Genomic DNA, 16,326 nt, shown 5'->3' with positions numbered 1-16,326 from the left:
GAAGGGGGGGTCTCTTCACAAGCGGTGAAGCAGGTCTGCAGGTGTCTTTCACTCCCCCTCTCTGTCTTCCCCTCCTCTCTCTATTTCTCTCTGTCCTCTCCAACAACAATGACATCAATAACAACAACAATAACTACAACAATAAAACAAGGGCAACAAAAGGGAATAAATAAATATTAACAAAATTTTTTTTTAAAAAGGGGGGAAGGGAAGGGAACCAGGCAGTAGCCCAGCAGTGGGTAATGCGCACATGGTGCAAAGCACAAGGACCTGCGTATGGGTCCCAGTTTGACTCCCCAGCTTCCCACGTATGGGGTCCACTTCACAAGCAGTAAAGCCAGTCTGCAGGTGTCTATCTGCCTTCCCCTCCCCTTCTCTCTGTCATATCCAACAATAACAAGGGCAACAAAATGGGAAAAAATGGCCTCTAGGAGCAGTGGATTCCTTGTGCAGGCACTGAGCCCCAGCAATAACCCTGGAGGCAAAAGGAAAGAAACTGATCATTAGCTACTAAGGAGGTAACTACAGAGACTCCTCAGTTAAGTAATAGCTGACTTTGTATCCCTCATAATAAAAATAGACCAACTCCTTTAGATAGTTTAATTTTTCAGTCTGAACTGGGACATTTCAACTTTGCACTTTTTGTCCCCAGTGTGATTTTTTTTTCCTGAACTAGTTTGCTTTAGTGTAGGCAGGATTACATGGAGGAGTATTTTGCTTATCAAAGAGACTAGCCTTGGGGACAGAGGATCTTGAAGGATTGGGCCTTGACAGTATTTGATTGGGCATCCTCTATGCTCTGTGTTCCTTCCTCTATGCAGAGACTCAGGGAAGGCAAAAATGGTTATTCCTCCCCAAATGTCCAAGCTGCAGTTATTATTGCTTAATTTTCTTGGTGCGACTCTGACAGGAACTCCCACCACTTGAGCAAAGTCATTGCATTTTCCCCTCAGTTAGAGAGCTGACTCAAGGCGTGTCTGTGTTGTGTTGCCAAACACACTCTCCACCCCTGTCTTCACAGGACATGTCTAATCATACCATCTATATGTATTTTTTTCCTTCTTGTTTACTTTTTTCCCATTTTGTTGCCCTTGTTGTCATTTTTGTCATTATTGTTGTTGTTGGATAAGACAGAGAGAAATCGAGAGAGGAGGGGAAGATAGAGGGAGAGAAAGAGAGACACCTGCAGACCTGCTTCACTGCTTGTGAAGTGACCCCTTGCATGTGGGGAGCCGGGGGCTTGAACCCTGCCTACACTGCCACAGCCACAATTGTCTTGATCATGTTGGTAAGAGACATGCCTGTCTACTCTTCACCTGTCTGTAACTGTACACTCTAGAGTCAGAGGAAGACAGGCAGATCCTAGAGAGAAGACCATGATGCAAGACTGGCAGGGATTATAGATACCTAGGCTAATCCTGTCCCTCTTTTGTCTGATTCCAGCTGCCTTTCGAGAAAGACTGTAAGAACAAGCTGTTTTGTGTTGCTGAGCTACAGTTGGCCACTACTATTTCTCAGTGAGTTGGATCTTTTCACCAAAGTCTTTGTAATTCACTTCCCCTGGAAGACACACCTGAGCAAATACTCAGGGTCAGTTGCTCACTGCCTCTCTCTCTTTCCCTGATAGCCTGTAAAGGGCTTTTGCTTTTATTATCTCATGAGAGAACAGATTCAGTACTTGAGAGTCTGCATATATATAATGTGGGGAAGGGGAAAAGGGTTGTGACAAAGGTTATTTGATGGACTTGAGCCCAGGTATCGTGACATTCTAGACAGTGCTGTTTTCATAGCCCAAGATCTCTTGCTCTTGTAATCACTTTAACTAGAAGTAACCTCTTCCTTGGTTCACTTTTTAGCCCAACTAAGTAACTTCACTAAGTATTTATGAAGTATCTATTCTATGCCAAGCAGTCTAGGTGCTAGAAATATATTGGCAGACAACCCACAAAATCCCTATTCTTCTGGAAGTTTTAGGGGATGATAACATTCTGTTGATGAGATGTATTGAGAGTTTTCAAAATAAGGCAAGAAAAGTGGGGAGGAGTGCTGATGCTGAGGAATTATTCTGATGCAGTCTCTCACTCTCTCCTCCTATACCTCTCATAAGTAAACAAACAAACAAACAAACAAACAAATAAGTAAAAAGAGAGAAGCCTAGGAAGTCTTTCAAGATTCCAGTGTGAGCATCTTGGTTTGTGCTATCCAATACAGAATCCACTGGTCACATGCAGATGTAAATTTAAGCTATTTATAATGAAATAACGAGGCGGGGGGTCTGGCCACCAGTGGTTCACTGGGTTAAGCGCACATAGTACTAAGGGCAAGGACCTGCACAAGGATCCTGGTTTGAGCCCCTGGCTATCCACCTACAGGGAGCCACTTTACAAGTGGTGAAGGCAGGTCTGCAGGTGTCTCTCTTTCTCTTTTATTTTTTAATTTTTATTATCATTATTTATTTGATAGAGGAAGCCAGAAATCAAGAGGAAGAGATAAGGAGAGAGACAGAGAGACACCTGTATCCCTGCTCTACCGTTTGTGGAGCTTTTCCCCTGCAGGTGGGGACTGGGGGCTCGAACCTGGGTCCTTGCGCACTGTAATGTGTGTGTTCAACCAGATGCGCCACCACCTGCCCTCCCCTTTTTAATATTTATTTATTTTCCCTTTTTTGTTGCCCTTGTTGTTTTTCATTGCTGTTGTAGTTGTTATTGATGTCATTGTTGTTGGACAGGACAGAGAGAAATGGAGAGAGGAGGGGAAGACAGAGAGGGGGAGAGAAAGATAGACCCCTGCAGACCTGCTTCATCGCCTGTGCAGTGACTCCTCTGCAGGTGGGGATCCGGGGGCTCGAACCAGGATCTTTATGCCAGTCCTTGCGCTTTGTGCCACCTGCGCTTAACCCGCTGTGCTACTGCCTGACTCCCCCCTCCCTTTTTTTTTTTTTTTAACCAGAGTACTGCTTAGCCCTGGCTTATGGTGGTATGGAGGATTGAACCTGGGACTTTGGAAACTCAGACATGAGAGTCTCTTTGTATAATCATTATGCTATTTACCCCCACCTGCTGTCTCTCTTTCTCTCTCCCTCTCTCCCTCCTCCTCTCTCAGTTTCTCTCTGTCCTATCCAATAAAATGGGAAAAATGGCTCCAGGAGTAGTGCATTCGTAGTGTTGGCATGGAGTCTCAGAGATAACCCTGGAGGCAAAATATAAAATAAAATAAAATGATGATATAAGTTAAATTTTTACTTTCTTTTTTTTTAATTATCTTTATAGATAGAGATTATCTTGGATAGAGCAAGTCAGAAATTGAGGGGAGATTGGGGAGATAAAAGAGGAAAAGAGACAGAGAGACACCTGCAGCACTGCTTCAGCATTTGCAAAGCTTTCCCATTGCAGGTGAGGACTGGGGTCTCAAACCCAGATCCTTGTGCATTTCATTATAACATGTGCACTCAACCAGGTGTACCTGGCCCCAAATTTTAACTTCCTAAGTAAGTTACATTAGGCACAGATGGCTTGTGCTATCCAACAGCACATATACAGACTTTTTTTTTTTTTTAATCACTGTGACCATTCTGAAACTACACTACATTCGAATGGCGGAGATGCCAAGAACTAGAAGTAGGCAAGTGCTTGGAAGAATCGTTGTGGAAGGCAGGAGTGCGGATGAAGAGATAAGTTTGGAGTTGGTCATGTTTTGGTCCTAAAATTCCCTCCCAGACTATGTAGTGCTGTGTGTGTCATTTGGGACTGAAGACCAGTGAAGGGAGTGGTCATCAGTGGGAAGTATGCCCCTCTCTTGTAAACTCTCTCATAGACATTTGCAAGACTTGTGCTTCAGTCATGGATGCTTTAGCACGGCCCATCTCAATCATTAAAGATCCTATTCTAATCAAAGCAAAGGACTCTGGGAAGGAGAGGAGGGAGGGAAGGAAGGAAATTTTGAGAGCCTAGTGCATAGTAAAATAATATGCATATGTCAGTGACTGCACTGTAAAGCATTAGCCCCCGTAAATTAAAAAAGAAAGAAAGAGAGAAAGAAAGAAGAAAAACTGTGGAGATAGCATAAAGGTTCTTAATACTTTCACGCCTGAGGCTCTGAGGTTCTAGGCTTGATCCCCAGTACATCATAAGCCAGAGCTGAGTAGGGCTTTAGTGTTTTTTTTCCTCTCTCTTTCTTTCTCCCTCTCCCTCTCTTTTTATATTTCTCCCTGTATCTCTCTTTCATTAAAATAAAATAAATTAAAAATTAAAAAAAAAAACACCTGTAGTCCAGGAGGTGGCACAGTGGCTGAGGCACTGGACTCTCAAGCATGAGGTCCTGAGTTCAATCCCAGGTAGCACATGTACCAGGGTGATGTCTGGTTTTTTCTCTCCTCCTAGCTTCCTCATTAATAAATAAATAAGGGAGTCTGGTGGTAGCGCAGCGGGTTAAGCGCAGGTGGCGCAAAGCACAAGGACTGGCTTAAGGATCCTGGTTCGAGGCCCCAGCTCCCCACCTGCAGGGGAGTTGCCTCATAGGTGGTGAAGCAGGTAGGCAGGTGTCTGTCTTTCTCTCCCCCCTCTGTCTTCCCCTCCTCTCTCCATTTCTCTCTGTCAACAACATTTCTCTCCATTTCTGTCTGTCAACAACATTTCTCTCTCCAACAATGATGACATCAACAACAACAATAATAACTACAACAATAAAACAATAAGGGCAACAAAAGGGAATAAATATTAAAAATAATTAAAAATAAATAAAACCTTTTAAAAATAAAAACACCTAAAATAAAAAATATCCTATTCAAGATTTTTGAGTACTGGAGAAATGCAGCCTAGCATGCAGACACAGCTGTTTCTAACAGGGAATTAATTGTAACCAACCTCCATCTCCCCAACCAACTCCTTGCCAAACAGATACAGCACAGTGGCCTTGAATCACCTGCTAGTGTAACATGGTAAGCAGTCTTTCCTTAAAATAAAATAACTGGGAGTCGGGCTGTAGCGCAGCGGGTTAAGCGTAGGTGGCGCAAAGCACAAGGACCAGCATAAGGATCCCGGTTCGAACTCCGGCTCCTATCCAACAACGACAACAACAATAATAACTACAACAATAAAACAAGGGCAACAAAAGGGAATAAATAAAATAAATATTTAAAAAATAATAATAAAATAAAATAACCATCTAGGTCTTTTTTTTTCATTTCTTTATTGGGGGATTAATGTTTTACAGTCGACAGTAAATACAGTTGTTTGTACATGCATAACATTTCTCAGTTTTTCACACAACAATACAACCTTCACTAGGTCCTCTGCCATCCAGGACCTGAATTCTCCCCCTACTCCCAACCCAGAGTCTTTTACTTTGGTGCAATTTTTTTTTTAAGATTTTATTTATTTATGAGAAAGATAGGAGGAGAGAGCTCTCCTCTCCTCTCCCGGATCAACTAGGAATACCAAAGGAGACCACCCGGACCGAAACAAGACAGGACTAGAATGACCACAGAAACCCAGTAAATCACCCGTGAGTACAAACACGCGTGGCTGGTGACAGAGAGGAGAGAGGGGCCTAAGGAGAGATTAAGTGACTGCTAACAGTTCGACAGTTTGTCAGTGGAGACACCACCTCCAGTCTGCTCCACCAACAAGGGGACAGCTGAAGGGAGGAAAGGACTCCCCAGAGACTCACCAAGTACAACTCTGAGTCTCCATTGCTACTACCCTCAGAATCTGGAGCAGCAACAGGGAGGGACACCAGGGCACAGAGATCTAACCGAGAAACTCAGGAGAAGACCTATACCTCAGTGGCATAGCTGAAGGACTGTGAAAGTCTCTTTGCATAACCACTGGATTATCTCTGCCACACCCTGCTTTATCTCTTGGTCAGGAGTCATTGATTAAGCCAAGAAGCCTATTGATAGTTTAAAAGCCCTCAGGCTACCATAGCCTACAGGGGGAAAAAAAAAGGCTTTTACACCACTGAACTCCAACTCAGGGATTGAAAAAACTGTTAACTTATATAAAATGGTTAAAACAACAAGAAAAAATAATGGAGACTCGAACCAGGACAAGAGTCCAGCTAAAAGTCCTCCAGAGGGCGAAGCACAAAACAACGAGTTCAACATCCAAACATTAGCTAAGGAAATAATAACAGGAGTGAGTAAAGAATTTGAAAAAATTGTAATCAGAACTGCAGGAACAACAAATGAGAATATGGAAGAAAATTCTAATAATCTCATGGTTATTAGAGAGCTGAAAGCTGAAATTGCTGAGCTAAGAAGGCAACTAGCTGAACAAGCTAAAACAGTATCAGAGCAGGGCAACAAAATAGATGAACTCCAGAAAGCAGTAGAGGGCAGAGAGAATAGAATCAATGAGGCTGAAGACAGAATTAGCAAGATTGAGGATGAATTAGAGACAACTAAAAAAGAAGTAAGAGATCTCAAAAAGAGATTAAGAGATGCTGAAAACAACAACAGAGTCCTATGGGATGACTTCAAAAGAAACAATATACGCATTATTGGCTTACCAGAGGAAGAAAGAGAAGGGGAGGAAGAAAGCGTTCTCCAGGCCATAATAGCTGAAAATTTCTCTAGTCTAGACAACACCAAAGACATAAAGATTCAAGAAGCCCAGAGGGTCCCAAACAGAATTAACCCAGACCTAAAGACACCAAGACATGTCATACTTAGATTGGAAAGGAATAAGGATAAAGAAAGGATCCTCAAGGCTGCAAGAGAAAAACAAAGAGTCACCTACAAAGGAAAACCCATAAGATTAGCAGCAGACTTCTCCATACAAACACTACAGGCCAGAAGAGAATGGCAAGATATCTATCGAGTGCTCAATGAGAAAGGCTTTCAGCCAAGAATACTATATCCTGCTAGATTGTCATTCAGACTAGATGGAAGCATCAAAACCTTCTCAGACAAGCAACAGTTGAAGGAAGCAACCATCACCAAGCCTGCCTTGAAAGAAGTTCTGAAAGGTTTCCTATAAACAACCAGACCACCACAAATAGAACATATATCAAAACACTCTAAAACTCTACAAGAATGGCGTTAAAATATCTTCAATCTTTGATATCAATAAATGTGAATGGCCTGAATTCACCTATTAAAAGACACAGAGTAGGAAGATGGATCAGAAAACACAACCCAACAATATGTTGTCTACAGGAAACTCACCTAACACAACAAGACAAACACAGACTTAAAGTGAAAGGATGGAAAACTATCATTCAAGCCAATGGCCCACAAAAAAGGGCAGGAACAGCTATTCTCATATCTGACATGATAGACTTTAAAATACATAAGATTAAAAAAGATAGGAATGGACACTACTTAATGCTCAGAGGATCAGTCAATCAAGAGGACTTAACAATTATTAATATCTATGCACCCAATGAGAAGCCATCTAAATACATCAAACTTCTACTGAAAGAGCTACAGCAATATATTAACAGTAACACAATCATAGTAGGGGACTTCAACACCCCACTATCTCAACTTGACAGATCATCCAGGAAGAAAATCAGTAAAGACATAAGGGAGCTAAATGAAGAGATAGATAAACTAGAACTATTGGACATTTTCAGAGTCATTCATCCCAAGAAACTGGAATACACATTTTACTCAAATCCACATGGATCATTCTCAAGGATAGACCATATGTTGGACCACAAAGACAGCATCAGCCTATTCAAGAGCACTGAAATCATCCCAAGCATCTTCTCAGACCACAGTGGAATTAAACTAACACTTAACAATCAACAAAAGATTAGTAACAGTGCCAAAATGTGGAAGCTCAACAGTACACTTCTTAACAACTTCTGGGTCAAAGAGGAAATCAAGGAAGAAATCAAAATGTTTCGAGAGTTCAATGAAAATGAAGACACAAGCTATCAAAATATTTGGGACACAGCTAAAGCAGTCCTAAGAGGGAAGTTCATAGCTATACAAGCACACATTAGGAAACAAGAAAAGGCACAAATAAACAGCCTGATTGCACATCTTAAAGACCTAGAAGAAGAACAACAAAGGAACCCTAAAGCAACCAGAAGGACAGAAATTACTAAAGTTAGGGCAGAAATAAATAACATTGAGAATAGGAAAACCATACAAAAGATCAATGAAAGTAAATGTTGGTTCTTCGAAAGAGTAAACAAAATCGACAAACCTTTAGCCAGACTCACAAAACAAAAAAGGGAGAAGACCCAAATAAATCAGATAGTAAATGAAAGAGGAGATATCACAACAGACACTGCAGAAATTCAACATATCATGCGAGGCTTCTGTGAACAACTATATGCCACCAAGTTAGAGAACCTGGAAGAAATGAATGATTTCCTAGATACCTACCAACTTCCAAAACTAAGTAAAGAGGAAGTGGATAACATGAACAGGCCCATCACAGCTAATGAAATTGAAACAGTTATCAAAAATCTTCCCAAAAATAAAAGTCCTGGACCAGATGGTTTTACAAATGAATTCTACAAAACTTTCAAAGAAGAACTAATACCTCTACTTTTAAAAGTCTTCCAGAAGATTGAAGACACTGGAATACTCCCTGCCAGCTTCTATGAAGCCAACATCACCCTGATACCAAAAGCAGACAGGGACACAACCAAAAAAGAAAACTACAGACCAATATCTCTGATGAACATAGATGCGAAAATATTGAACAAAATTCTAGCCAACCGGATACAGCAGTATATCAAAAAGATTGTTCATCATGACCAAGTGGGGTTTATCCCAGGCATGCAAGGTTGGTTTAATATACGTAAATCAATCAATGTGATCCACCACATCAACAAAAGCAAGACCAAAAACCACATGGTCATATCAATAGATGCAGAGAAAGCCTTTGACAAAATACAACATCCCTTTATGATCAAAACACTACAAAAAATAGGAATAGATGGAAAATTCCTGAAGATAGTGGAGTCTATATATAGCAAACCTACAGCCAACATCATACTCAATGGTGAAAAACTGGAAGCATTTCCCCTTAGATCAGGTACTAGACAGGGCTGCCCACTATCACCATTACTATTCAACATAGTGTTGGAAGTTCTTGCCATAGCAATCAGGCAGGAGCAAGGAATTAAAGGAATACAGATTGGAAGAGAAGAAGTCAAACTCTCCTTATTTGCAGATGACATGATAGTATACATGGAAAAACCTAAGGAATCTAGCAAGAAGCTTTTGGAAATCATCAGGCAATACAGTAATGTGTCAGGCTATAAAATTAACATTCAAAAGTCAGTGGCATTCCTCTATGCAAACACTAAGTTAGAAGAAATTGAAATCCAGAAATCAGTTCCTTTTTCTATAGCAACAAAAACAATAAAATATCTAGGAATAAACCTAACCAAAGAAGTGAAAGACTTGTATACTGAAAATTATGAGTCACTACTCAAAGAAATTGAAAAAGACACAAAGAAGTGGAAAGATATTCCATGCTCATGGGTTGGAAGAATTAACATCATCAAAATGAATATATTACCCAGAGCCATCTACAAATTTAATGCTATCCCCATCAAGATCCCAAGCACATTTTTTAGGAGAATAGAACAAATGCTACAAATGTTTATCTGGAACCAGAAAAGACCTAGAATTGCCAAAACAATCTTGAGAAAAAAGAACAGAACCGGAGGCATCACACTGCCAGATCTCAAACTGTATTATAGGGCCATTGTCATCAAAACTGCTTGGTACTGGAACATGAACAGACACACTGACCAGTGGAATAGAATTGAGAGCCCAGAAATGAGGCCCCACACCTATGGACATCTAATCTTTGACAAAGGGGCCCAGACTATTACATGGGGAAAGCAGAGTCTCTTCAACAAATGGTGTTGGAAACAATGGGTTGAAACATGCAGAAGAATGAAGCTGAATCACTGTATTTCACCAAATACAAAAGTAAATTCCAAGTGGATCAAGGACTTGGATGTTAGACCAGAAACTATCAGATACTTAGAGGAAAATATTGGAAGAACTTTTTTCCGCATAAATTTTAAAGACATTTTCAATTAAACGAATCCAATTACAAGGAAGACTAAGGCAAGTATAAACCTATGGGACTACATCAAATTAAAAAGCTTCTTCACAGCAAAAGAAACCACTACCCAAATCAAGAGACCCCTCACAGAATGGGAGAAGATCTTTACATGCCATACATCAGATAAGAGTTTAATAACCAACATATATAAAGAGCTTACCAGACTCAACAACAAGACAACAAATAACCCCATCCAAAAATGGGGGGAGGAATTGGACAGAATATTCACCACAGAAGAGATCCAAAAGGCCGAGAAACACATGAAAAAATGCTCCAAGTCTCTGATTGTCAGAGAAATGCAAATCAAGACAACAATGAGATATCACTTCACTCCTGTGAGAATGTCACACATCAGAAAAGGTAACAGCAGCAAATGCTGGAGAGGATGTGGGGTCAAATGAACCCTCCTGCACTGCTGGTGGGAATGTCAATTGGTCCAACCTCTGTGGAGAACAGTCTGGAGAACTCTCAGAAGGCTAGAAATGGACCTACCCTATGACCCTGCAATTACCCTCCTGGGGATATATCCTAAGGAACCCAACACATCCATCTAAAAAGATCTGTGTACACATATGTTCTTGGCAGCACAATTTGTAATAGCCAAAACCTGGAAGCAACCCAGGTGTCCAACAACAGATGAGTGGCTGAGCAAGTTGTGGTATATATACACAATGGAATACTACTCAGCTGTAAAAAATGGTGACTTCACCGTTTTCAGCCGATCTTGGATGGACCTTGAAAAAATCATGTTGAGTGAAATAAGTCAGAAACAGAAGGATGAATATGGGATGATCTCACTCTCAGCCCGAAGTTGAAAAACAAGATTAGAAAAGAAAACACAAGTTGAACCTGAAATGGAATTGGAGTATTACACCAAAGTAAAAGACTCTGGGGTGGGTGGGTGGGTGGGGAGAATACAGGTCCATGAAAAATGATGAATGAAATAGTGGGGGTTGTATTGCTAAATGGGAATCTGGGGAATGTTATGCATGTAAAAAAAAAAAAAAGAAGATGTAGAAACGCAAAGCAGAAATTGACTGAGTTTGGAGTATGGCACCAAAGTAAGAAAGCAGAAGTATACTAGAGTTTGCAGTGAGTACCTCCCTAATACTTCCTCTCCACTTTTCCAAGCTTTGGGTCCATGATTGCTCAACAATTTGTTTGGCTTTGTATGTTAACTCTCTTTTCAGTCACCAGGTTCCAGGTGTCATCAGGATGCCGGCCAGACTTCCCTGGATTGAAGACCCCACCAATGTGTCCTGGAGCTCAGCTTCCCCAGAGACCCATCCTACTAGGGAAAGAGAGAGGCAGACTGGGAGTATGGACCGACCAGTCAACGCCCATGTTCAGCGAGGAAGCAATTACAGAAGCCAGACCTTCTACCTTCTGCAACCCTCAATGACCCTGGGTCCATGCTCCCAGAGGGATAGAGAATGGGAAAGCTATCGGGGGGAGGGGGTGGGATATGGAGATTGGGCGGTGGGAATTGTGTGGAGTTGTACCCCTCCTACCCTATGGTTTTGTTAATTAATCCTTTCTTAAATAAAAAAAATAAATAAAAAAGAAAAAAAAAAAAAAAAAGATAGGAGGAGAGAGAAAGAACCAGACATCACTCTGGCACATGTGCTGCTAGGGATCAAACTCGGGACCTCATGCTTGAGAGTCCAAAGCTTTACCACTGCGCCACCTCCTGGACTATGGTGCAATTTTTTTTAAAACTTTTATGTTGACATGGCTTTCATAAAGTCTAAGGAAAACTACAGACCTTTGTGCCAAGAAGGCTATATAGGCTTGCATAAATGTTTGTATTCAGGGTTCTCTGAAATAACAGGTGAAGGACTCTTAAATATTCCAGCGACTCTTAGATCTGTCCTCTGGAACTAGAACAATACACCCAAACGACATTTTAACATTTCTGTCTTTCTGTCCAACGGATACTGCTCATTGTGCCCCCAGACTGAACTCATTGGTCTCTTTCACCCTCTTTTTTCTCTCTTCTTCACGAATAACAGCACTTAATCATTCAAGCTGGAAAGTCAGACTTATCCATGATTTCATTCTCTCTCTCTTTTATAAATCTTTTTTTTTAATTTTTTTTTTGAGAGAGATGCAGATAGAGACAGAGAGAAACACCAGAGCACTGCTCAGCTCTGGCTTATGGTGGTGCAGGGGATTGAAACTGGGACTTTGGAGCCTCAGGCATGAGAGTCTGTTTGCATAACCATTATGCTATCTACCCCTGCCCTATGATTTCACTCTATCTTTTTTTTTTTTTTTGCCTCCAAGGTTATTGGCTGGGGTGTGATGCTGGCATTAGAGATTCACTGCTCCTGGCAGGCATTTTTTTTCTACTTTATGGGATAGAACAGAGAGAAATTGAGAGAAGAGGGGGAGACAGAAAGGGGGAGAGAAAGACACCTGCAGACCTGCTTCACCACTTGTGAAGCATCCCCCCTGCAGGTAGGGAGCCCGGAGCTCGAACCCAGATCCTTGCGAGGGTCCTTGTGTTTAGTATTATATGTGCTTTACTGGGTAAACCACCGCCCAGCCCCTAGTCTCTTTAAACATTTTTTGTTTGTTTTAAATATTTTTCCTATTTTTTAAATTTTTATTTATTTATTATTGGATAGAGACAGAAAAATTGAGAGGCGAGAGGGAGATAGAGGGAAAGAGACAGAGAGTCACCACTGCTTCACCACTCGTGAAACTCTTCCCCTGCAAGTGGGGGCCAGGGGTTTGAACCCAGATCCTTGCACACTGTATTGAAACATTTTAAAATAGTTTTTATTTATTTATTTATCTATTTATTTTTGGATAGGACAGAGAGAAATTGAGAGAAAAGAAGATAGGGAGAGAGAAAGACACCTGCAGGCTTGATTCACCGCTTGTGAAGCGACCCTCCTGCAGGCAGGGAGCCGGGGGATCGAACTGGGATCCTTGCGCTTCATATTATGTGCTCTTAACCCAGTGTGCCACCACCTGGCCCCAAATAATTTTTATTTTAATGAGAGAGAGAGAGAGAGAGAGCCAGTGCACTATTCCTGTATATGTGGTGCTGAAATTGAACTTGGGACCTCACACAGGTGAATTCCATTCTCTTTTTTTGTCTGCTGTACATTTTTACCACCTCTGGTTTCTACCCTGTATCTCTATCTCCATGACTGTTTTATTTCAGGTAGGTACCATCTCTCAGATGGATTTCCATAACAGTCCATGTCTTTGTTTACTCTCTCCAATCAAACTACCCTCTTTTCAACTATGACTGAAAACAAAACAACAAAATATAGCACATTACTTCTCAGAACTGCACGTTCTATCTTCCAGTGTTTCAGATGGTTAATACATTTGCTTTGTGCTAATACTTTCCTGTAGATTTCAGTTATGGAGAGTGATGGGACCAGATGGCGGTGCACCTGGTTGAGCACACATGTTACAGTGCTCAAGGACCCAGGTTCAAGTCCCTGGTTCCCATCTGCAGGGGGAGAGCTTCACAAGTGGTGAAGCTGTGCTGCAGGTGTCTCTCTATCTCCCCTTCCTTTTAATTTCTAGCTATCTCTGTCCTGTAAATAGATTTTTAAAAGTGTTACAGTTATGGAGAGTGATTCTACAGTAGGGAGCCCCACAGGACCTCAGTTCTCCCAGATCTCCAAGTCTTCTCTTCTCCAGCCTGAGAAGATTCACACCTTTAAATCGGGAGCAGCTGAATCATTTTGTGGTTGGGAAAACCGAGATCAAAGGACAGTTTTTTTTTTTAATTATATGTTTTGTTTTTTTTTTTTTCTTTTTCACCGTTGATCTCCAGTGTTAAGGAGAGTGGCACAGAGAACATATTCCATAGTTATATGGAGATCTGATATGGATGCATTTCTGTAATAAAGTACCTAGCCTAGGAGCACGGTGAACTGGCAGAGAGAATTTAGATTCAAATTACTGTTGAGGCTCCTAAGCTTCCAATTAATAAACTTCCCTTGGCTCATGCGTCCTTCTCTATGAAATGGACCGTGACTGCACTGTTACATAGGGTTATTATGAGGCTTAGTTGAGCACAGTCCCTGGCATGTGCTTAGCCCTAAATAAATAGTGACTGTTGTGATCATCTCACACAGTGACTGAGGTGAGTATGGGAATCCAGGTGGTTTTTCTCAGTTGAGGACCGGAGTTTAGGTTAAATATATTCTTTAGGCAATTTACCTAAGAAATCAGTTAAAGTATACCATCATATTGCATCAGGATTTTTATAGACTAATGAAACTGGTAACATACATGCATGTGCGTGTGCTACCTTGTTGTGCAGGGAAGAACTGGTTGTGGGTCTCACCAAGGAGCTGACCGTGAACATTTCCCTAACTAACTCTGGGGAAGATTCCTACCTCACCGACATGGCTTTGAGTTACCCCAGAAACTTGCTCTTTAACAGGATACAAAAGGTAATTCTTTTCTCTTTCTTTTTTCTTTTTCTTTTTTTTTTTTTTAACCAGAGCACTTCTCAGCTCTGGCTTATGGTGGTGCAGGGGATTGAACCTGGAAATTCAGAACCTCAAGCATGATAGTCTCTTTGCATAACCATTATACTATCTACCCCTGCCCACAAAAGGTAACTCTGATGACAGTTTCTATGGGCTCCATCCCTTCTGACTTACCTATTTTATTTGAGATTTCCACCTAACTGGGCTCCCTACCTCTGGTAGCAACCTAGTCTACTCAGCAAACACTCGTTAGCTAGATGAATCCTCTCTGGTGCAACTATATGGTTGAATAATGCCATTGTACCATTTTGTTGAACAAATCTTTTCCTGCCTGTAATCTTTCTTCCCCACTCTGGGGATAATTATTTTCCTGATTTAAGTTGAATTAATTACTTTATTATCTGCAGTCTTTCTTAACCAGAGTTCTGAGATATAATCTGTAATAAATTAGCTTGAACTGGTAAGTAAAAAAATCTTCCCTGGCATTCATCACAGTGTCACAGACACAACGCCAGCTGCAACAGACCAAGAAACAGTGTTTCAGGACTGGGTGGTGGCACACTTGGTTGCCATACACGTTTACATATGCAAGGATCCATGTTTAAACCCCTGGCCCCACCTGTAGTGGGGAAGCTTTATGAGTGCTGAAACAGTGCTGTAGATGTCTTTCTTTCTTTCTTTTTAAAAATATTTATTCATTTATTTATTCCCTTTTGTTGCCCTTGTTTTTATTGTTGTAGTTATTATTTTTGTTGTTATTGATGTCGTCGTTGTTGGATAGGACAAAGAGAAATCGAGAGAAGAGGGGAAGACAGAGAGGGGGAGAGAAAGATAGACACCTGCAGAGCTGCTTCACTGCTTATGAAGCAACGCCCCTGCAGGTAGGGAGCCAGGGGCTCGATCCGGGATCCTTTTGCAGGTCCTTCTGCTTTGTGCCACGTGCGCTTAACCCACTGCACTACCACCCGCTTCCTGATATCTTCCTTTCTTTCTACCTTTCTCTTTCCCTTTCCCCTCTCAATTTCTCTCTGTCCTATCAAATATATATAAAAAATAAATTAAATTTTAAAAAAGAAAGTGTTTTTCTCAAGGACCCTTTGCAGCTTTAAAGAATCCCGAGATACACAGAGATTTTGCGCTCTAAAATAATAAGTGATCAAAAATTTTGCTATTTGAAACCATATCCACAGGCATGAAACCATTTCACTCTCGTCAGAGAATCTAAGTCATTTTGACAAAGAGGGGCAGACTCTGGCTCTATTTGATGTATGGAGCTTCAGATAGTGTTTCTGAGCACAACTTTTCACATCTGTCTTTTTAAAAGATTTAATTAATTAGTTAATTTTAAATATTTATTTCCTTTTTGTTGCCCTTGTTGTTTTTATTGTTGTTGTAGTTATTGTTGTTGTTATTGATGTTGTCGTTGTTGGATAGGACAGAGAGAAATGAGAGGAGGGGAAGACAGAGGGGGAGAAAGACAGACACCCTGTATCACCATAAGCCAGAGTTGATCAGTGTTGTGGTAAAACAAACAAACAAACAAACAACAGCAACAAAAAAAACCACCACTTTGTTCAACTGAAATCCTCCCTTCCTCATAAAATGTTAACAATGTGGGAGTCAGAAGGTTAAGCGCAGGTGGCGCAAAGTGCAAGGACCAGCATAAGGATTCCGTTTCGAGCCCCCGGCTCCCTACCTGCAGAGGAGTCGCTTCACAGGTGGTGAAACAGGTCTGCAGGTGTCTATCTTTCTCTCCTCCTCTCTCTATTTCTCTCTGTCCTGTCTAATAACGAGGACATCAATAACAACAATAAAAC

At 41.1% G+C, this 16,326-nt stretch overlaps 1 protein-coding gene across 1 annotated transcript in view; it reads left to right on the top strand.

Moving 5' to 3' along the window:
- ITGAE (integrin subunit alpha E) overlaps positions 1 to 16,326 on the top strand; it is a 120,122-nt gene that overhangs the window by 99,443 nt on the left and 4,353 nt on the right. Inside the window, exons 21-22 of the mRNA XM_060204169.1 lie at positions 1,444 to 1,517; positions 14,338 to 14,470. Of these exons, the coding sequence (XP_060060152.1) occupies positions 1,444 to 1,517; positions 14,338 to 14,470 (207 nt within the window). The remainder of the gene's footprint in view (positions 1 to 1,443; positions 1,518 to 14,337; positions 14,471 to 16,326) is intronic.

The sequence above is a fragment of the Erinaceus europaeus genome, chromosome 12 (assembly GCF_950295315.1).
Source record: "Erinaceus europaeus chromosome 12, mEriEur2.1, whole genome shotgun sequence".
Taxonomy (NCBI): Eukaryota; Metazoa; Chordata; class Mammalia; order Eulipotyphla; family Erinaceidae; genus Erinaceus; species Erinaceus europaeus.
The sequence above is the reverse complement of the archived record's forward strand: the minus strand, read 5'-3'. Positions and strand labels throughout refer to the sequence as shown.